At 39.6% G+C, this 23,351-nt stretch overlaps 1 protein-coding gene across 2 annotated transcripts; it reads left to right on the top strand.

The window, feature by feature from the left end:
- Positions 1-14,933: 14,933 nt before the first annotated feature.
- On the top strand, positions 14,934-23,222 carry LOC121987535 (heavy metal-associated isoprenylated plant protein 30-like). 2 transcript variants are annotated; one of them, XM_042541297.1, is made up of 3 exons: positions 14,934-14,953; positions 22,750-22,838; positions 22,906-23,222. In XM_042541297.1, the coding sequence occupies exons 1-3, from the start codon at positions 14,934-14,936 to the stop codon at positions 23,220-23,222; spliced, it is 426 nt and encodes a 141-aa protein (XP_042397231.1). The 2 variants fall into 2 exon arrangements, with proteins under 2 accessions (XP_042397231.1, XP_042397232.1); XM_042541298.1 differs by lacking the exon at positions 14,934-14,953 and adding an exon at positions 20,924-20,946.
- Positions 23,223-23,351: the final 129 nt, after the last annotated feature.

Raw genomic sequence — 23,351 nt, 5'->3', positions numbered from 1 at the left:
CAAAACATTTAGTCCCGCTCGGGCGTTGGTCCTTCGACACTTGGCGTTTGTTGAGTTCACACAGGCCAGATACGTGCAGAGCAAGTAGGCCCTCCTGCTCGGACTTTGTTTAATGGGTTAAGCGGATCGGCCGCTTAACGGAGAACACTTGGAGCATGATTGACTCTCAGCATAAACGTTAAGCAAACAGAAGAATATTATAGATAATGATCAGGAAGACGCAAGCAAAGGCATAATTGCATTAAAGGGAAGACATGCCGAACGGCAAGTACAAAGAGTTGCACGGCGTAAAACACAAAAACAAGATACAGAACACTCCTCACTCAGGGTCTTCGAAGTTGAAGAAGCCGTCCGGAATGTCGTCTATCATGGCCGCCAGATCGGAGGCGGGAATGTGCATTCCCGCAGGAAGGTGGCCACCCTTCTTCAAGTACGCCATGGTGACCTTGACCGCCTCGGCGAAAGTTGAGGAGACGTTGCTACCGAATTTTACGCCGAACCGCTCCGAGCGGAGGTATTCTTGGCGCGCTGCTGCTAGGCGACTCGGCTCTCCCTCCTTATAGTTTCTGAGCGCCGCCCGGGAGGCAATCAGTGAATCGTGAAGAACTTTCTGATCCACCTCCGCTTTCGTGCGTTCAGCTGAGCGCCCATCCCGTTCGGCAGTTAGTTGGGCTTCCAGCTCCTTGGATCGCTGTTCTAGGGCTCGGACTTCAACTTTCATTTTGTCCATATCAGCGATCGCCCGCTTCTTCCGGCTACTGGCGCGCTTCACGTCTTCTTCGCGCTTCTTCACCAGGCCTTCAAGTCGAGCCACCTCTGTAGCCAGGTCGGCAGCCTTCTTCTGTTCGGCCTCGCGGGCTTGTTTCTCCCGCTCGGCCGATGGACCCCTCGAAACTTGGAGTTTCTCCATAAGATCCTCCAGCTCGGCTAGCCGATGGCTAGTGGCGATTTGCTCAGCCCAATGCTGTAAGAGAAATAATAAAATCAGGAACCGAACAGGGGCTTGGTACAGGAAGAAAAATGAACCTACCTGAGTGGCCTGCTGCATGTGGTTATCGCCGAGCTGCTTGGGCGTCATAAGGGCCACCCGAATCTGGACGTCCTCGAAAAGTTTGCCGAGCGGACCCGTCAAGGTTATTTCATGAACGGGGCTTGATGGTCGATCGACAGATAATAAATATTCCTCCGAGGGAAATCGGAGGGTCGTCTTGATGGTCGGGTGGCCGGCCGGCCCTTTCTCGGCCGCAGTCGCCTGGCCCGAGGACTCCCCTATGGTTGAAGTCTCGCCCAACCGTCGTAAGCGACGACGAGTCCGCGGAGGAGAGCCAGAGGGCTGTGCGATGGGCGAGGCCACGGGGGTCCCGATCTGCGACTCCGTGCGATCGGGCGAGGCAATCTCGATCGGCGCCCGTGGTTCGCCCTCTTGGGTCGGCGGAAGGCTGGAGTCTCTTCGACGTTTCCGCCGAACTTCCAGTGGTGAATCCCCGGCCTGGGGGACTCCCAGCTCGGCTGGAGCAGAAGAAACAGGATCTTCCTCGACCTCCGTTGAAGCGGCTTGGGCAACTTCTGTTTCAGGGGCGGACTGCGCCCGGCTGGGGATGAGACCCCGCTCGGCGAGTTCTTTTTTGGTAGTCGCCTCAATTTCCACGGCCTTCAATTTCAGATGATCGGTAGCCTTGGAGCGCCACATGACTTCAGCTGCAGCAGAAGAAATTAAAATCAGTTAGACAAAAAAGGTGAAGGAAGTAAAGAGTCCTTACCCATGCGGTAGGGGAGATTGGCTCGAACGGGAGATAATCCAAAAATGTACAACACCCCCTTGAGAAGCAACTGGTCGATTTTGTACCGCTGACCGGACAACCAGTTTGCCGCATGAAGGTAGGCTGGACTGCTTCTGAATTTGCCGAGCTCCGGCTGGGTCGGCACAGCGGTCTGCCATTTGGTTCTAAATGCTGGCCGCTCGGGAAGTCGTATATAGAAGAAGGACTCCTTCCAATGCTTGTTGGAGGTCGGCATATTCTCAAAAAATTTGAAGTCTATTCTACTTTGGAAGATAAAAGTACCCAACTCGGATTGTTTGGGGTAGAAGAAGTAGTGGAATATTTTGGGGTCAAGTGGGATGCTGTGCAGCTTAAAGAGGACGACCACCCCGCTCAGCAGCCTAAAGGAATTCGGTACAAGTTGGCCGAGCGGGATGCGAAAATAATTGCAAACTTCCAAAATAAAAGGATGGGTAGGAAATCTAAGGCCGCCCTGGAATTGGTCCAGAAAAAAATAAATGGTGCCGATCGGCGGGTTATGGGGCCGGTCGGTCGGGTCGGCCACAACTATTTCATGGTCGTCCGGGATCCTGTATGTCCGAACAAGACGCCGAGCGCCCTCTTCATCAAACCGACTCTCCATGGTCGCATACCATGGACCGTGGATGTTGGTGGCGGGTTCGGAGGAGCTTGCCATCTCGGAGAAGCAAAAAGATAGCAAGAAACCGAAGGAATGGGAACGAAAGAGGCAAAACGAGTTGGGAAGACCTTGTAAACGAAGGGAGAAGACTCACTGAGAAGGAAACGGGCGGAAAGGATCACCGGTGGGATGGTAGCCGCCGAAAAACAGGAACTGGATCGCCGGAGGCCGCAGCGGCAGAAGAGGCAGAAGGACAACGCGCAAGCAAGCGTGCGGCGAAGGAGGGAGACTGAGGCTTTATACGGCCGAGGCCGGTCGGCCTCCGCCGTCCGATTCAGGTCACGAGAAACAAGGACGCCATCGGGCCGTCCATTTCAAACGATGGCGTCCCATCAGCGGTAGCACCGCCGCCACGCAATGGTCGACACGTGGCGCTGAGCGATTCGGCGCATTTAATGTGCACCATGTCACGCACGCGCAGCCTTAATGGAATGGATTGCCGCCGTTCCCGAGGAATTTTAGACAAGAGGCAACGACGACAGGCCGCATGAGTCACATCTGAGCGAGCGCCGAACGGTTGAATTCGACGCACACGCCGAGCGGCCTGTGGAATATTGTTAAAACAAAAGGCGACGAGCACCTGCTCGGACTCATAGTCCAGTCAGTCGGACTCACTGCCTCCTTCGACTAGACTTGAAGGGGAGGCAAGTGATCCGGCGGTAAGAATGGGGGACCCACTTCCTGAAGGGTCCCAGCCTAAGGACGGATGGATGGTTGGCCAAACGAGTAAGGACCGCGCTAAGCAAGTCTGAGCGGAGCCAGAGATAACCCAGCCATGAGCTGGGGTTTCCGACGCCAAGGCGGGAGGACCGAACGGCCGAGCGGGTGTCTGCCCGGCTGGGATCGAAGGGCCGAGCGGATGGTCCGTTCGGCCAGGATGAGGGCGAGGATACAAAGGTTAGCCGAGCAACCTATTCGTTCGGCTCGGGATATGGGATGTCAGCAAAGGCATGTCTGATGATTATGCCGTACACAAGATTGCACGATGGGGGATCTCGCCGTCACATCATGGAGAGGTGGATACAGTGGCGGTATGGCCTTATGGATGCCCTTCTGACAGACCCATACCTGGGCATGGTCGAAAGCAGGTGATTGCTTCGATTGGCTTGCCCAGGCTCCTTCGAGAGGTCTATATAAGGTCTCCATTTCTTCACCGGAGGTATGCTAGTCTGGATCCCTGAAGCATCCTCTTTGTTGTTCCTCGCCTGACTTAAGCGTCGGAGGGCCGTCGCCGGGACACCCCTCCCGGCTCGGTTTTGTTGCAGGTTCACCGGAGTGTCGGAGATCTACTTCAGCCATTGAGAGAGCGACACGTGCCCAGCGTCCCTTGGTTCGACGATTCAAACAGGATCAATACATATGCAAACTCTCATGCACACAGCTGACATCTAAAATAAAGTCACAAAGAAAGGCATATCAATTTGACATGTGATATGCTACAAATGCATATTTCCACATCTACACGGCACTAACAGTTCAAGATGAACATATATCTTGCTATCTACATGGAATATTTCATGAAAAACAGTAAAATCTAAAAAAAATTACAAGGGAAATTTTAGAAACTTTATTTGATTTGAGTATTTGGTCTTGTAGGGTCTTATTCTGCAACAAAAAAAAAGGAAACTTGAGTCAAATCCTTGGTGAGAAGAATCATTGAGCACAATGGAAGAAAAAAGGAAGAAAACAACATAGATTTAGAATAATGTACTTAAAAATCGAAGTCAAAGAGATGAAAGAACAAAACAATAGCATAGAACTATGTCAAGAAGAATGCAACCTATTCTAAAATATAGGTCATTTCAAAACGAGTATGTGAATAACCTAACGATGGATTGAAATTTCATACTATACCATGCAAAGGGTCCATTACTTTAAGGTATGAAAAATTACAGACCGGCCTATAAAGATCCAAATCTAAATCTAACACTTCTAGATCCAAGCTGCCAAAAAAAGACTTATCATTTATTTGAAATCTAACGTAAAAAGATATATACAGATTGAATGATTATTAAAGCTGTATTCATTAAATTTTACAGTATGATAATGAGATTATATAGATGTATAAAACTATAAATATACAATGGCATATAAATAAATAGAATATATACTATATATTTTCTTTTAAATATAGCAGGTAGGTTTGATGGATAAATTTAGCATCCAGAACAAACACATGATATAACTTTTAATGAAAACCCAGTAAATTCACTGTACCTCTTTGAGAAACTTGATCTCTGGCTCAGATGGCAAAAGAAAAATCGGTTCTAGTCAAACAAGAGGTATTTTGAAGCACACAAACAAATGTCGTAGCTAAGGATCAAGAGAAAATAACCAACAATTGAATGATTATTATGTAGGTCTCAGAAATGGTATTATTTGAGGGCAATTAGGTAGCTTAACAGATAATAACATGAGGGGTAGTATGAAGGATGAATGATTCAGTTGATTTTCTTTTTAGTGCTGTAATATTGTATAGAGTTCAATTGGATAAATTTTATCTAGCTGATTCAAAATAGTCGAAACAAACATAATTTGATGTAGGATGATAATGGTTGTGTATATTTTCAATGCAAAACTCCAAAAAAAACTGACTACCCTACAATTAGTCCAAAAGTGAATTCCCAGCAGCTTCCTGCAAAAGAGATGCTATGAAATCTAAATTGGAGATTAAACATGATCCAAAATTAAAAGCAGCAGATATCAGATCTATGCATATGAGATATTCTATCCATGCATCATGTAGAACGAAAAATGATAAAATATTAATCCATACAACTCTTTGGTTTTGCAGATATAGAACCCTTCTAGCATTTAGCTCTACTCTGGCCAGCAGCCTTCAATTACAAAAGGATAGTGTTGTTTGCTTGGAATTTCCTTGTAAGTCTAATATGTAAGTTAACTTTCCTATAAACTTATTAATTTTGAAGGTGTTGTGCCTGGTGGACCTCATAGAACAATTTTATAGGGGAATGAGTAGTTCCCTATGTTGTTGGCAAGACCAATTCAGCACACATCCTTTATTAGCTCAGCTTGATGTTTGAAAGATTCAAGATTTGTGGGTATAAAATCTTAGGTTTAGAAGAATTTTCTATTTTCCTTGAGCTTCACAGATAGAAAACATATTAAGCATGGTGCATAATACAATCGATTGAGTCAATTTCCCTGCCAAAAGAAAAAGTAGGATTATCTGCAAAGAAAATATAGACACACATAGCTCTACTGTATCAGCATTCAAAGAACATAAAAAGTCTGCCAACTCAGATGACAATCTAAAAAACCTAGAAGAGATCCTGAATTGGCAGATCTCTAATAAGGTAAGTTTTGAAAATAAGCCTTTGTGAGAAATCTTCACTGGGATCATGCACAAAACACATTTCTTTACTGAAGAGGAAGTAATTGTCTCCAATTTTAAATTATGTTTTAAAATTGTTCCAAAATCATCTTTTACAAAACTAATTTTTTTTTATCAATCATGCAGAAATCATTTTTGCAAAAGAAAAACATTGAAAGAAGCAAAACCTAAACATCGGCAAAAAAAAAAAAAAAGTGGAACCGCCACCCTAGCGGCCCCCTGGCCCCGGCCCCACAAGATTCCAGAGGGAGTAAATCACGATTAATGTTGGGTAGGAAAGATGACTGGGGGTCGAAGGAATTTTTGGCGCAGCAGACCAGGGTTTTATCCCCGTGTGCAACTGGCGACCTTCGACCCCATGACTTCATTGGCAAGCTGCAAGCACCTAACCAGCTGATCCAGCCCGTGGGGGCAGCAAAACCTAAACATCACAAGTGAACATGGAGGTTAACTGTAATTCTAAGTTTGATCCAATTCCAAATGCCTCAAAAAAGCACAAGGCCTAACGTTCAAATACAACAAATATTTCATTAATGCACAATGATAGTTATCCAAGAAGAAATTAGGAGCTAAAAGATTACTCACCTATAACTACTGAAGTTTTCTGTTCTTCTTAGGGTTCAGAATGAAGATATTGTATGCATGATCAGTCTAAAGATACTCAACAAGAGTTGAGAAGACGTACTCCATTCTATCCATATCCACTTGCCAAACAACATCTTTGTTCTCCCTGAGAAGATTGCAAACACACTAAAAAGAGCTCCAAGTACATAGAAAAATATCATCATTTTCAAACTGAATTATAAGCACTTATTTCAGTAAAGATGTTTAACTACTCAAATTTTTTAACATAGACGTCAATAGAAGAGGTTAGATAACTCTCGGATCCTTTATTGGATCACTGAACTATAGGACCATTACAGAGAAACATTAAAATGGCAGCAGCCAAATTTATTTTAGGTTCCATCAGTATCCAGGTTAAAGATCTAACGAAGTTACAAAGAAGAATTAATAAGAGAAATCATTCTGGGAAATTAAGGAACTTCAGGTTCTTTTAATTAATTGTGTTTAACTAAAAAAATAAGAAACACTAAGAAGTTCATTAAAATATCAATAGTAATATTGTAATCGCTACGTGATGAGCTTGTGAAGTTTCTTGTGAAGGGAATATTAAAAAACCTGTTTCACCTGGAGTAACATAATTTATAAAACTTCAAAACCCATGTTTGCTACAAATTGATAAAAAAGGATATGACTGTACATTAATTTCCCTTGACAACTACATTTGATTCTTCTTTCACTCTAATTCTTCAGACCCAAGCTTAAACTCTGTAGTAGTACAACCATGATATTATCCAGAGACTAAAATAAGATGTAGTTCAAAGTTCAAACTAATAAAATATATAACTAAAAAACATACCATGGTTACCTTTACCATCAAATCCTATGAAAATAAAGTTTACTGGGACAGGGAGGTATATTGAATCAACCTCCGAGAGTTTTAAGAAATTTGCAATACTAGCTGAAAATATCACATAAAAAAGAAAATTTTGGTACAGAATCTTCATATAACTGCAATTACCAAGAAACAAATCAAATAAATGTGATCACCAATAGACCGACAGATATGAAGTTAGATATACAAGTCACATAAAATGGATGAAGAACAAATACACAATAACAATATTCCCATAGTTAAAAGCATTTGCACCTTATTGTTTTTGTGTGTGTGTGTGTATAAGGAGCAAGAGCACTAAACACACAAAAAGTGCAACGGAAAACATCTAGTTTCTATTAGAAGATCATTGCGAAGGAAGAAAATAACAACATATACTAAGTTTCATGATAATATGGAGTTATACTTTTGTTGTGTGCACTCGATCTCCTAACAACTAGGATCTCAGCACGATCACATGTCCCTGCCTCTTTCGGTATCCACACGAACACAAAAAAATGAAGAAGACCAACACTTAGGGTGTGTTTGGTTGGAGGTTATCCTTGATAATCTTGGTTATGCATCCAAGGTTATGAACGAAAATCTTGTTTGGTTTAGGTAATCAATGATTCCCGAGTAATGTTCCATGTGCGACACATTGACAAAAGGGGCATGCAACTCGAAATTAGAAAATCTCAGAAAACTAAGGGTGTGTTTGATTTGTTTGCATTTTCATTTCATTTTCTAGAAAACCACATTTTCTCATTTGTCAGAAAATGATTTTTCTACGTTTTTCGTTTTCTTAGAAATACTCTCTTTTTCTTGAAAATGAACGTAGAAAATGCAAACAAACGCGTTTTCCATTTTCTCAGAAAATGAAAATAGAAAACAACATGGAAAATGCAAACTAAACGACTCCTAGGGTGTGTTTGGTTGAGGGTTATCCTTGATAACCTTGGTTATACATCCAAGATTATCAATGAAAATCCTGTTTGGTTTAGGTAATCAGTGATTCCCAAGTAATGATTCATGCCCAACACATCAGCAAAAGATTGTAAGATAACCAAGGTTATCAAGGATAACCCCCAACCAAACAAAATTAAATATATAAGATTACCTTAAAACTCGGGCATTTTCTCTTTTATTAAAATTTGTTGATGGAAACAAACAATTAACTAGCAAATAGATTGTAAGTTTCCTCTAAATCTGTTTATTTAGAAGTTGGCATAGAAGAAGGAAAAGAATAAGTAGAAAAGAATCCTTAGGGTAAAGGAAAGAAATCCTTTCTGTAATACTAAATTATTTATTATCCAAAATACCCTGTTCCACAGAACACTGAATCTATCTGCAATAAGATGTTGAGAACTGAGGTTGATGGCTAGAGCGGCTGCGGTTGGAGGCCCAACTGTGAACTGTGTATCACTAGAAGCGGGGCTGTGCAACTTGGAGAAAGAGAAGGCTCGACTGTGCAGTGGAGAAAGAGGAGGCGCGACTGTGCAGCGTGGATGGAAAATGAGGAGAAAAGGAGAAAGAATCGGCGAAAGAGGAGATAAAACCTAGGTAGTAGGGATGATAATTTTAATATGATAGAAAAAATATTTATGTAATTATACTCTTCGTTTTTTTATTTCAGACTTTCCGTGCGAGAGAGGTAACGGGCAGAGTTTAAACCCAGTCCCGTATTAAATTCATCCCATTTGAGACAGATTTAAACTCGGTCAAACATATTATGGGGCATGTCTAAATTCATTGATCGGATTTAGAAGCAGGTTCGAGACGGGTTACAGATTTCAATGAACTTGACCCGTATATATATATATATATATACACACATGTGCGTGTAAGGAACTAGGGCACTAAACACACAGAAAGCGCAGCGAAAAACATCTAGTTTCTATCAGAAGATCCCTGCGAAGGAAGAAAACAACAACATATACTAAGTTTCATGATAATATGAAGTTATACTTTTGATGTGTGTACTCGATCTCCTGACAGCTAGGATCTTAGCACGATCACATGTCCATGGCTCTTTTGGTATCCATGTGAACACAAGAAAATTGAGAAGACCAACACTCAGGGTGCGTTTGGTTGGGGGTTGTCCTTGATAACCTTGGTTATACATCTAAGGTTATCAACGAAAACCTTATTTGGTTTAGGTAATCAATGATTCTCGAGTAATGTTCCATGCCCAACACGTCAGCAAAAGGGTCATGCAACTCGGAATCGGAAAACCTCAGAGAAACTAAGGGTGTGTTTGATTTGTTTGCATTTTCATTTGATTTTCCAAAAAATCGCATTTTCTCGTTTTTCAGAAAATGACTTTTTCGTGTTTTCCGTTTTCTTAGAAAGTGCTTTCTCTTTTTCTTGAAAATGATCGTGGAAATTGCAAACCAAATGCGTTTTCCATTTTCTCATAAAATAAAAATAGAAAACAATATGGAAAATGCAAACCAAACGACCCCTAGGGTGCGTTTGGTTGAGGGTTATCATTGATTGGTTATCCATCCAAGGTTATAAAACCCTGTTTAGTTTAGATAATCAGTGATTCCCAAGTAATGATTCATGTTCGACACGTCAGCAAAAGATTGTAAGATAACCAAGGTTATCAAGGATAACCCCCAACTAAACAAAATTAAATATATAAGATTACCTTAAAATTCTGGCATTTTCTCTTTTATTAAAATTTGTTGATGGAAACAAACAATCAACTAGCAAATAGATTGTAAGTTTTCTCTAAATCTGTTTATTTAGAGGTTGGCATAGAAGAAGGAAAAGAATAAGTAGAAAATAATCCTCGGTAAGGAAAGAAATCCTTTCTGTAATACTAAATTATTTATTTTCAAAATACCCTGTTCCACGGAACACTGAATCTATCTGCAATAAGATGTTGAGAACTGAGGTTGATGGCTAGAACGGCTGCGGTTGGAGGCCCAATTGTGCAGCGCTTGAAGCTGGGCTTGTTAGAGTGTATACTTAAAACCTAGCTTTTTGTAAATATTTATTATGAAATAAAAAATAACATTGGTCAAATGTCTACATTTATATGCTAAGTATAGTTGTTCAATTAATTTATATTGTAAACAACATGGTGTGTAGTGTCACACATAGAAGATCATGTTATCAGTTCCTTATAAATTATAAACAGTAGCTCACGACTAAGATGGATAGGAACAAACCATTGGAATAGTCGTAGTGTAATTTGGTATTAGTTTATCTTGACTATAAAATTACACTAGTACACTCTGAGTGTATTGAGCATGACCATTTGAGGTAGTATCTTTTTATACTGACTATATAAAAGAACAATACCTCTGTTATTATGGAAGTATGTACTCTTAATCATGATATAATAACAAGCACATATACTTAATACTTATTTTTTTAATTTATCCAAGGGTGCGATTTAGTTCGTTAAATCAATAGGCCCGATAAATTGGGAAATGATATTATTTATATGGTGTGTTGTTGATTATAGAATGAAACTGTGTCCTAGTAATCTAGGTTGATGATGTCCCCTTGAGGAGCTCATAAGGATTGTCATGTAAACCCTGCAGGTAGACTTAGTCCGGCATGACAATGAAGATGAGTGGTATTACTCTTGGAGTTAGATATTAATTAAGTGAGTTGTCAGTAACTCATTTAATTAGTGGGCATTTTATATCTTAAACACAGGGAGACTGACACACTCATGATAAGAAGGAGCCCATATAGTAATATGGGATTGGTGCAATAGTTTAATAATAACTCTTTAGTGGAATGAGATATTATTGATGAACTCGAGTTGGGTGTTCGGGAAAACACAGGAAGCTCAAGTTCATTGGGAGACCAAAACCAATTTCTCCTCTCGGTCCCTGTCGTAGCCTCTTATTTATAAAGTCTTATACCCACCTATACTCACCTTCTTACCCATCCTTAGGTGGTCGGCCAAGCCAAGCTTGGAGCCCAAGCAAGGGCTGGCCAAGATAAGCCTTGGATGGACCAAGTGGTGGCCGACCCTAGCTTGGAACCCAAGCTTAGGTGGTCGGCCACATTAAAAATAAAAGGTGTTTATTTTAAAATCTTTCCTTATGTGGAAGCCATAGTTTTAAAAGAGAATTTAAAATTTAAATTTTCCTTTTATAGCTTTCTACAAAAGATTAAGAGAAAGGTTTGATATCTTTCCTTATTTATAGTTAAAAGGAAGATTTTAATTTTTGATAAAACTTTCCTTTTTTGTAACCATCCTCATGGTTTTAAAAGAGAGTTTTAAAATTTAAATCTTTCCTTTTATAGCTTTCTACAAAAGATTAAGCGAAATGTTTGATATCTTTCCTTATTTGTACATTGAAAGGAAGATTTTAATTTTGGAGAAAACTTTCCTTGTTGTAATCATCCACATGTTTTAATAGAGAGATTTTAATTTATAAAAGTTTCTTTTTATAACCAACCATGAAGGGAATTTTTAAAAATATTTTTTTTAAAAAAAATTATGGAAACAAATTAGTAAGTTTTAATTTTGTGTTTAAAACTTTCCTTGTTTGGAGGAGTTATAGGGGTCAACCATATTAATAGAATAAAAGGAATTTTTAATTAAATTTTCCTTTCTATGGCAAGGAAAATAAGGAAGTTTTTATTAAAACTTTCGTGATTTGCCAAGACTAAGGAATATAAAAGAGAGGGTAGAGGTGTCTCACCTCATAACAACATACCATCTAGTATTCCTCTCTTATCTTCCTTGTGGTGGTTGGCCCTCTCTTCCTCTTCCTCTCCTATTCTTCTTCCTTGTGTGGCCGGCGACATCTTCATCTCAAGGAGCTTGGTGGTGGTCGGATCTTGTTAGAGGAAGAAGGAGAGATAGGAGGTTTTGTTTCTCAGCATCCCTTGGAGCTTGGTTGATGGTCGTAAGTTCTTCATCTCTTGAAGATTGGTGGTGGCCGAAACTTGCTTGGAGAAGAAGGAAGCTTGGGTGGATTCTTGTCTCAGTAGATCGTCGCCCACACGACGTCCGAGATAAGAAGAGGAATACGATAGAAGATCATGAGGTCTATAAGCTACAAAAGGTATAACTAGTTATTAGTTTCCGCATCATAACTAGTTCATCTTTTTGTTTAGATCTTGAAATATCAAACACAAGAGGCTAACGATTCTAGGTTTTGAATTTATGATTCGAGTTTGTGTTTCTTTTATTTTTTTGACCTTGTGATTCGATTGTTCTTAATGGTTAAATTATACTATAAGGAGATTAAATATTGAATTTCATTGAAAGGCTTTGTCTAGGAAGTGGTGGATGCTCCCATAACCAAGAAGGCCTAATGTCTCGCCATGTTTAACCTGAAAGTCGATCTCTGAAATAAATATTTAATCAAATTTGTAACATAGGTGGATTTGGATTAATAATGTTAAACATCGTTTGCAATCCAAGTCTAACCTCTAAGAACAGATAAGTTGAATTTGGAATCAATAATGTTAAGTTCTGTTTGCGATTCCAAATTTAATTTCTAAAGAACACAATAGGTTGTTAGGAATGGTTCAGGACTTGTACAAAATTTTTGTACAGGGGAACCAGTACGATATTCCGAGTAGCAACCAATAGGGTTGTGCAGCTTGGAGAAAGAGGAGGCGCAGCTGCGAAGTGGAGAAAGAGGAGGCGCGCCTATGCAGTGGAAAAAGAGGAGGCACGACTATGCAGCGTGGATGGAAAATAAGGAGAAAAGGAGAAAGAATCGGCGAAAGAGGAGATAGAACCTAAGTAGTAGGATGGTAATTTTATTATGATAGAAAGAATATTTATGTAATTATACTCTTCATTTTTTTATTTCTGACTTTCTGCGCGAGGGAGGTAACGGGCGGAGTTTAAACCCGGTCTCGTATTAAATTCGTCCTATTTGAGATGAATTTAAACTCGGTCAAACGGGTTATGGGGCATGTCTAAATTCATTGATCGGATTTAAAAGCAGGTTCGAGACGAGTTACAGATTTCAATGAACTCGACCCGTATATATATATATGTGTGTGTGGGTGTAAGGAACAAGAGCACTAAACACACAGAAACCGCGGAAAACATCTAGTTTCTATCAGAAGATCCCTGCGAAGGAAGAAAAAACAGCATATACTAAGTTTCATGATAATATGAAGTTATACTTTTGATGTGTGTACTCGATCTCCTGACAACTAGGATCTCAGCACGATCACATGTCCATGGCTCTTTCGATATCCACGCGAACACAAGAAAATGGAGAAGACCAACACTCAGGATGTGTTTGGTTGGGGGTTATCCTTGATAACCTTGGTTATACATCCAAGGTTATCAACGAAAACCTTGTTTGGTTTAGATAATCAATGATTCCCGAGTAATGTTCCATGTCCGTCACGTCAGCAAAAGGGTCATGCAACTCGGAATCGGAAAACCTCAGAAAACTAAGGGTGTGTTTGATTTGTTTGCATTTTCATTTCATTTTCTAGAAATCTGCATTTTCTCATTTTTCAGAAAATGGTTTTTCAGTGTTTTTTATTTTCTTAGAAAATTCTCTCTCTTTTTCTTGAAAATGAACGTGGAAAATGCAAACCAAACGCGTTTTCCATTTTCTCAGAAAATGAAAATAGAAAATAAAATGGAAAATGCAAACCAAATGACTCCTAGGGTGCGTTTGGTTGAGGGTTATCCTTGATAACCTTGGTTATCCATCCAAGATTATCAATGAAAACCCTGTTTGGTTTAGGTAATCAGTGATTTCTAAGTAATGATTCATGCCCGACACGTCAGCAAAAGATTATAAGATAACCAAGGTTATCAAGGATAACCTCCAACCAAACAAAATTAAATATCTAAAATTACCTTAAAACTCGAGCATTTTCTCTTTTATTAAAATTTGTTGATGGAAACAAACAATCAACTAGCAAATAGATTGTAAGTTTCCTCTAAATCTGTTTATTTAGAGGTTTACATAGAAAAAGGAAAAGAATAAGTAGAAACGAATCCTCAGGGTAAAGGAAAGAAATCCTTTCTGTAATACTAAATTATTTATTATCCAAAATACCCTGTTCCAATGAACACTGAATCTGTTTGCATGAAGATGTTGAGGATTGAGGTTGATGGCTGGAGCAGCTGCGGTTGGAGGCCCAACTGTGCAATGCTAGAAGCGGGGCTGTGCAACTTGGAGAAAGAGGAGGCGCGGCTGTGCAACGTGGATGGAAAATAAGGAGAAAAGGAGAATGAATCGGCAAAAGAGGAGATAAAACCTAGGTAGTAGGGATGATAATTTTATTATGATAGAAAGAATATTTATGTAATTATACTCTTCGCTTTTTTATTTTTGACTTTCCGTGCTAGGGAGGTAACGGGCGGAGTTTAAACCCGGTCCCATATTAAATTCGTCTCATTTGAGACAGATTTAAACTCGGTCAAATGGATTATGGGGCATGTCTAAATTCATTGATCGGATTTAGAAGCGGGTTTGAGACGGGTTACAGATTTCAATGAACTCGACCCGTATATATATATATATATATATATAAATCTTCTCCTGCGGTGCAATTCTTGCGATTTTGCTCCGGTACTTGCCACGTCAGAGGCCTGGACCGATCAGGCTCCAACCTGATGGGTCTGGGAAAGCCAAAAAAAAAAACCTCGCCAAACCACCGACTGCCGACCTTCCACTGGACGCCCAGCCACCGTCGGCCGGATCGCGGCCGAATTCCAGCCAGATGGCGGCCGGAATCCGGCCGTTTCGTGGCCAAATTCTGCCGAAAACGCTAGCAGATACAGCGCTGCCGATTCTGGCCGCGATCCGGCCGGAATCCAGTCGCGATCCGGCCGGAATCCGGTCCCTGTGTCTGCTGAAACGATCAAAGGCAGAAAAAGGTAGGGGGATCGGTCTGTGGACCGATCCACCTATAGCCTGATCGGTCCACAGACCGATCAGGAGACTCCCAGACCGATCAGGTTGGAGCCTGATCGGTCCAGGCCTCTGACGTGGCAAGTACCGCAGCAAAACCGCAAGAATTGCACCGCAGGAGAAGATTTCTCTCTCTCTATATATATATATATATTTATGTGTGTGTGTGTAAGGAATTAGAGCACTAAACACACAGAAAGCGCAGCGGAAAACATCTAATTTCTATCAGAAGATCCATGCGAAGGAAGTAAACAACATCATATACTAAGTTTCATGATAATATGGAGTTATACTTTTGATGTGTGCACTCGCTCTCCTGACAGCTAGGATCTCAGCACGATCACATGTCCGTGCCTCTTTCGGTATCCACATGAATACAAGAAAATAGAGAAGACCAACACTCAGGGTGCATTTGGCTGGGGGTTATCCTTGATAACGTTTTCCATTTTCTCAGAAAATGAAAATAGAAAACAACATGAAAAATGCAAAGCAAATGACCCCTAGGGTGCGTTTGGTTAAGGGTTATCCTTGATAACCTTGGTTATCCATCCAAAGTTATCAATGAAAACCCTGTTTGGTTTAGGTAATCAGTGATTCCCAAGTAATGATTCATGCCCGACGTGTCAGCAAAAGATTGTAAGATAACCAAAGTTATCAAGAATAACCCCCAACCAAACAAAATTAAATATATAAGATTACATTAAAACTCAGGTATTTTCTCTTTTATTAAAATTTGTTGATGGAAATAAACAATCTACTGGCAAATAGATTATAAGTTTCCTCTAAATCTGTTTATTTAGAGTTTGGCATAGAAGAAGGAAAAGAATAAGTAGAAAAGAATCCTCAGGGTAAAGGAAAGAAATCATTTTTGTAATACTAAATTATTTATTTTCCAAAATACCCTGTTCCAAGGAACACTAAATCTGTCTGCTAGAAGATGTTGAGGACTGAGGTTGATGGCTGGAGCATTTGCGGTTGGAGGCCCAACTGTGCATCGCTAGAAGTGGGGCTGTGCAGCTTGGAGAAAAAGGAGGCGCGGTTGTGCAGTGGAGAAAGAGGAGGCGCTACTGTGCAGTGTGGATGGAAAATGAGGAGAAAAGGAGAAAGAATCGGCGAAAGAGAAGATAAAACCTAGGTAGTAGGGATAATAATTTTATTATGATAGAAAGAATATTTATGTACTTATACTCTTCATTTTTTTATTTCAGACTTTCCGTGCGAGAGAGGTAACGGGCGGAGTTTAAACCCGGTCCCGTATTAAATTCGTCCCATTTGAGACAGATTTAAACTCGGGCAAACAGATTATGGGGCATGTCTAAATTCATTGATCGGATTTAGAAGCGGGTTCGAGACGGGTTACAGATTTCAATGAACTCGACCCGTATATATATATATATATGTGTGTGTGTGTGTGTGTGTGCGCGCGCGCGCGCGGAAGGAATAAATCTCATCTACATCACTCATATCCCTCCGCATAAGTAATTGCATACCCAGTGATCGACTTTATTGTCCATCCTATTACAGGTGATGTTTGCCGATACCAAAGTATACAACTCCTTATGTAGGGAACCGTAGTGATTTTCAAGTCTAAGGACTATTCATACCAATAGTCACATGAGAATGTTTATGACACTCATATAACGATCCATAAAACATTCTTATGATAGGTCATTTATTACATATTTTCTAATATATACCCATGTGTTAACCTGATATCTCATATTCATAACTTGTGAGATTAAGTCATCCGTTGATCTACATGCTAATCTCAACGCATTAATATTGTTCTTGTATATTAATGCTTGACTATGAATAGTTAAGAGTAGTGTTCTATGTATATCTACAATATCTCACCATCAATTCAACCAATTGATATGTTGTAGATTCGAACCTACTACCTAAGAACATTATTATACTTATTCATTTTACACTGAACTGAAATAAATATAATAACCAACTTTGTCTTTTTATTAATAATGAAATATGATATAAAAGTAGTCTTTTACAATTATCTCATAATTGGTACTAGGACTAAAACTAATATATATATATATATATATATATATTATTTATGTTTTGTATTTATATTATATAATATAAAAAATATATAATAATAATAACTTATTGTTAAATTGTTTTTTTTAAAGCTTACCAGGTTGACGGGTCGAACTCGTCGGATTTTGAGCGGGGTCGGGGCAGGGCAATTTCGGATCTATTTTTTTTTTGACATAACGGGTTTTAGGATTAGTGAAACCCGATCCAAACCCACCTCGTTGTCATCCCTACGTCCAATTCCGAAGGAGCCAGAATTGTCTTTAAAATCATCTGCGGAAGGATGATCTTTCATTTCCATATAGGTTAAGTTTTATATTATCTAAATCATATAAGAAATTTTTAAAATATTCAAACTGCATACCCAATATTCATTTTGTCTGATAGTTTATTCTCTTTTGCTCGTAGAATCAATTCATCCTGTGACAAAAAAAAATTAATCGCTTACTATATCGTCTTAGAGAACTTGGAATGATATAGGACAACTCGGGGGCAAAGTTGAGTTGGCTAGTGTAGAACAGAGTTGCTATCATAAGGTAAAAGTTTGAATTTCGGCAAATCCAAGGAAAAAAAACCCTCACCGCATTGGCCAACTACAACTTCCCTATTTATCTCCTCACATATGATCATAAGGCCGACTGTGTGGGGGTGTTGGGTGGTGGATTCCACCTTTTACTATCATTGGAATGATTTAGGACCAAGTCCTGTAAACTCGTTTAGTTCTCATATTTATATTAATGTTCTCAAACATCATTTCCATATCTCATATTAAGAATAATAATTTTTTAAACCCAATTTTTTTTAATCGATTTGGTATATTTTTATGATTGTGAAGAGTAATTTAATCAATTGCTACGGTGTAATAATTGATTAAAAAATTAATAAAAATATTAAAAAGTCAATTAAAAATTTATTGCTCTCAATATGATATATTAATTGATTTTGAGGGTAGGTATATAATCAAGAGAATTAGATAAATTCATACAACTTAGTTTCATGTCATTTTAAACTCTCTAGATCTATTAGTCAGTTGATTGCTACAGTGTAGCAATCGTTTCGGCAAGTGAAAGTAAATGAGCAGAGATACAAAATAAGCATTGGGTATACGATTTAAGTATTTTCAAAAATATATAGGTAAATAGAGTAAAATTTTCCATAGGCAAAAATGTTCCTTAATTTTATTTCCCATCCTTTTAAGTAAACAAAGGGTTAACCCACTAAGCAGTGCTATAATCGAGCTGAGTCGCGAGCTCGAGTTGATCCCAATTCAAACTCGAGCTCGAAAAAAATAAAGAGGCTCAGCTCGAGTTTTCCTCGTCGACTTCTTCTTTGCTTTCTTCCACCGGAAGAGATCGGTAGTGCTTCTAAGTCTTTGTCGATCCAAGAGGTTAGTATCTAACGGATCGTGTCAAATTCGTGATCTAGTGCGCGTGGATATCGCTAGAGGAGTCACACGTGAGACTCTTATCTATCTGTGATATCATTCACGTATATCGAGAACTCGAGATATATCTGTTTTATATTATTTTATAGAAAAACTATATATCTTACTATTTTATTAAAAATCTTCCCCCTTTACTAACTAACTTTGGTGAAGCCTAAAATCAATTTACGTTAATATCCTTTTTTCTATTTACACTAAAAATAATTCCAAGGTTTATTAGTAATTCCACAAGCGAAACAATTAATGATCTAGAGTTCGAGACTCAGCTGCGGCATATTATTATGAATTTTTCTCATCATTAATTTTCTCTGGTTATTTTATATAAAAAAATATAGTTCTCTTTAGTCCCATATCTTAGAATTGACAACATTATGATCAAAGAAGCTTCTATAAATATTTTAGACCGACAATGTTAAAAAATATACTTTTATTATTTTTTTTTACTAAGATAAGTATAATATTAAATTAAATTAATTTTTTACATAGGGAAGTCCGTCGCTAATGAGACTCTACTTTAGTATTTTAATGATAAAATGCTTTAATTAATATAATTTCATTATAAATGATCAATGTGGTTTCAATGTATGTTGTACTTTCGTTGATTGGGTGTCTATACCAAATGATGGAAGATAGAAAGGTTAGTATTATGTTTTCCTTCAGTACATTTTTTTTTAGTTGTTAGAGATGTTTACATGCAATGCGTGTGTACGATCACTAGTATCATGAAAAGATCCATGATGCCCTCGCGGGCTGGATCAACCGGTTAAGGCGTGGCATCCTTGCACAATGAATCGTAGGGTCAAAGGTCCACGGACGCGCACCAGATGAATAATCTGGGCGGACTGTGTTAAATTCCGGAGACACCACGCTTTACCCGGGTCAGCATTCACCGTTGATTTACCTCCTCCTAGGATCCCTGTGGAGCCAGGCCTAGGGGCCGCTGGGCGGCAGGACCCACCTTTTTTTGCACAATGAAAAGATTCATGATTAAATATAAATCTTTCGTTACGCTCCGAACCCAGCACTATATTTATTTTTATATTATGAGCAATGTTTGGAATCTATTTCACACGCTAAATCAATTTAAGTTGTTGGAATTTAGTGCCATGCTTTTCGCACGTGGACTCCAACTTATCACTAAGCAAACAAGAGGATTTTGGTCCGAGGAACTTTAAAAGAGGTACGAATATATATCAAAACTGTTAATACTACATGACGGAGGTTCGTATGTGTAGTATACCAAAACTTTTGATATTTTCCTGGGCCACACGCTCTTAAAATAATAAATAAATAAATAAAAATCAAAAGAGACTTATTTAAAAAATAAAATTCAAAACACCATCCCATTCAAATTACAATTATTTTAAATTAATTAAAATCATTTAAATATTATTATAATAGATATATAACAACTACTATACAATAAGTTTAATTAATTTAAAATAATTTACATTAAATTTAAGTAATTTTAATAAGTTGATAAAATTTTTTTATAAATTATAATTATAATTAAGTTAAAGTGATTTAATAATATATGCACAATGTCTAACCTTCGTAATCTTATAGCTAGCTGAAATAATTTTTTTTATATTATCCTAATTATTAGATTTTTATTTTTTTTAAATATTTTTTTATGATACTAATTAAAAAGAAGACGTTTATCCTAAGAAAGGTCTTGAAGTCTGATCAAGAGGGAAAACAGCTAAAAATTTTTTTCTTAATTTACACTTCGTTAGAAGGAAATAATACAAAATATGGAGAGAATACAATCTTCTATTTATCAAAAAGTTTGCTTGTGTTTCCTTTCTTTTCACCTCAATAAGGGGAAAAAAGGATATTTTTGATAAAATTAAATTTATTCTTTTACTTTATTTTCTTCCTTCCAATCCAAGAGCAGCATGAGTTATTAATGAATTGCGTTATCCAACAAAACATAATATAAATGATTTTCCCAAATAAAATCATTGAATCCAAATAAATGATTTTCCCAAAAAAAAAACATTGGCTCCAAATTTGACCGGCGGCCGCACACTAAAAAAAAAAAAAAAAAAAAAAAAAATCCTCCTTTCCATAATAAAAAGATTTTCTTGGTCTTTTTTCGTTAATCGCAATCGAGCGATCGGTGCATATAAAGGAGGAGCCGCGTCTATGGAAATTTTCAAACCAGTCATCGTTGCAGATTCCCAAGAGTCTTCTTCTCCGTCAATCTTGCGGAGCAGAAAAGGAACTGGACGCACGAATCCAATCGACCGAGAAAGGAAGAGAGTTGGAGATGATGCCCGTGGCCGAGATGGCGGAGTTACTGGAGGAGTACACGGCAGCGGTGGCCGGCGCGCTGGAGTACTTGCTGCTCCGGGCTCCCATTCCCTGGCGCATCCGCACCCTCATCCTTCGCCGCGTCCCCTTCGCCTCCCCGCCGCCGCCCATTCCCCCGCCATCCTCCGCCCTGCGGTTCCGCTTCAGACACTGCCCGCCGACGCCGCCTCCTCACCGCGCGTAGAAAGCTTGTTCTCCATGTAAAAATCCCGGCGTCTGTTAAACACTAAAACATTTTTCTCCTTGTTGATTTAGATCGAACTCTACCATGAGTTTCAGAAGAAAAAGAATGAATTGGAAAGTGAAAAAAAAGGTAAAATTTACTTCTCCTGTTAAATCTCGCGACACCCTCGGACGGGATATAGGATTTAAATTTTATCCGTAGAGTATGTAAGTCATTATTGAAAGAGTTATTATTCGTAATTTATCTCTTCCGTATTGGTCCTAAGATATATAATTAATAAAGATGGACGATGATCCTATTCGAAAGTAGGAAAGATGACGACTGAGGATATGCACGCTGAGTTGTTGGCACGTGGACTAGCCTCCGATCTGCAACACAGCAAACGTCAATGCTAAACCAGCAGTGGCTCTCCGACGCTCAAGTCAATTATCGGAGCAATAGTAAATCGGAGCAACAGCAGAATAGTAGCGCAAAGTGTGAATAGTAAAACTATGTATACCATCTCCAGCGCTTTGGATCCCTTTATATAGAGCTCTCATCGGGTGTGGGCTCGCTTCCCCCACGTTTCCTATGAAAAGACCAACCAAGAAAGTGCTCCTTACATCCTATTTTAACGAGGCGTGCATATCTTCTGACAATACGATGGAAGCCTCCACTTTACGATCCACCTACCATCCTTGCCACCTGTCAACGACATCATCTCCCAAAAGGATGTCGAAGGTACTAGTGATCTTCCTATCCGGCCGAGCGGGGTAGCCGCTTGGGTGTGGATCTTCTGGGGCGGTCTGAGATGCTCTGCGCGGGTTGCTTTTGACCTCCGCTTGTACTTGCTTTATACCGATCAGACTCGGCACTAGGCTGACCGTCCTCTCGTTCCTTCACTCAAACCCACGACGGGCATTGACCGCCTTAACCTTGCATACTGGTCGGGCTTGACACTAGGCCGACTGATTGCTCGATCGTCCATTCGGACCTGTGACGATGTATTGACCACTTTAACTTTAACCTCTACTTTAATACTTCCGTAGGATGGGGCCCTTCTTCTACCTGCATCAGATGGATTGGTTGAGATGGTAGGGACGAGCATAGTCATTTATTTAGCCAACTCAATGTAGACAGAAAATCATCAGAACCAAGAACTCATACGCCATTGGAACATCAACATCTGCCCTGCCACATGTCTTAAATCTCAATGGCACCCATCTCCACTGCGCAAGGGCAGTGAAGTGTCTAAAATCTTGCACTAGCTAGCTCATACGTTTAGTAGCTGGCAGAGGCACAGAGTCTGATCTAGTCCTGAAAAAGTCGTATAGAAGAGAACAAAATTATACAAGGTGTTTAGTATTTTATTTATGCGCCTCTTTTTGATCCACCATTGAAGGAAGCATCACAAAGAGGGAGGGCAAGGGAAAGAATTCCTTACAGAGAAGAGATTCCATTTTTACTTCCTCAGAAATGGGAGCCTTCAGCTCCTCGTTGAGACTTAGAGGCGAGAGAGGTAGAAGATACAGCAAGCATTTCTTCGTTGTAGGAAGAAGGAAGATGAGAAAGGGAAAATCTCTGGTTAAATTAATTTCCTCTGTTTTTATTTATGATAACTAGATTGTTAAAGCACGATCTTTGATGTAGTTTATATGTACAGACTGTGGAGCTTAAAGTGAGGATGTGCTGTGCTGGTTGTGAGAGGGTGGTTAAACGTGCTCTCCGTAAGCTTAGAGGTGATTAGATGAAGTTAATTGTTGGTGACTAGAGTTAATTAATTAATTAATCTGGACTAGTGTTTAGGCGTGGACTCGGTGGAGGTGGAGGTGGAGATGGAGAAGGTGACGGTGACCGGATACGTGGACCGGAATAAGGTGCTGAAGGAGGTGCGGCGGAGCGGGAAGAAGGCGGAGTTCTGGCCCAACCCCGACCGGCCCCTCCACTTCACGACCGCGGAGGAGTACTTCCGCGACGAGGAGGCTTTTCGGGACAGCTATAACTATCGCCGGCACGGGTACAACGGAGACAGGCATGGCCGTCTCTTGGCGCCACTGCTCAGCAACGAGCGCGCTAGCAACTTGTTCAATGACGACGACGTCAATGCATGCAGTGTCATGTAGTCCACGGTGGGCACCGATTCGGAGATGCACGTGATTGACAAGGGTGTGTCACGTGCGTGGGTTTTATTTGTTAACTAATGATGTAATCGATGTGGAAAAAAAATGGTGAATTATATTATTTATTTAAAA

The sequence above is a fragment of the Zingiber officinale genome, chromosome 5B (assembly GCF_018446385.1).
Source record: "Zingiber officinale cultivar Zhangliang chromosome 5B, Zo_v1.1, whole genome shotgun sequence".
NCBI classification, from domain to species: domain Eukaryota; kingdom Viridiplantae; phylum Streptophyta; class Magnoliopsida; order Zingiberales; family Zingiberaceae; genus Zingiber; species Zingiber officinale.
Note: the sequence above shows the minus strand (reverse complement) of the source record. Positions and strands in the feature narration are given on the sequence as shown.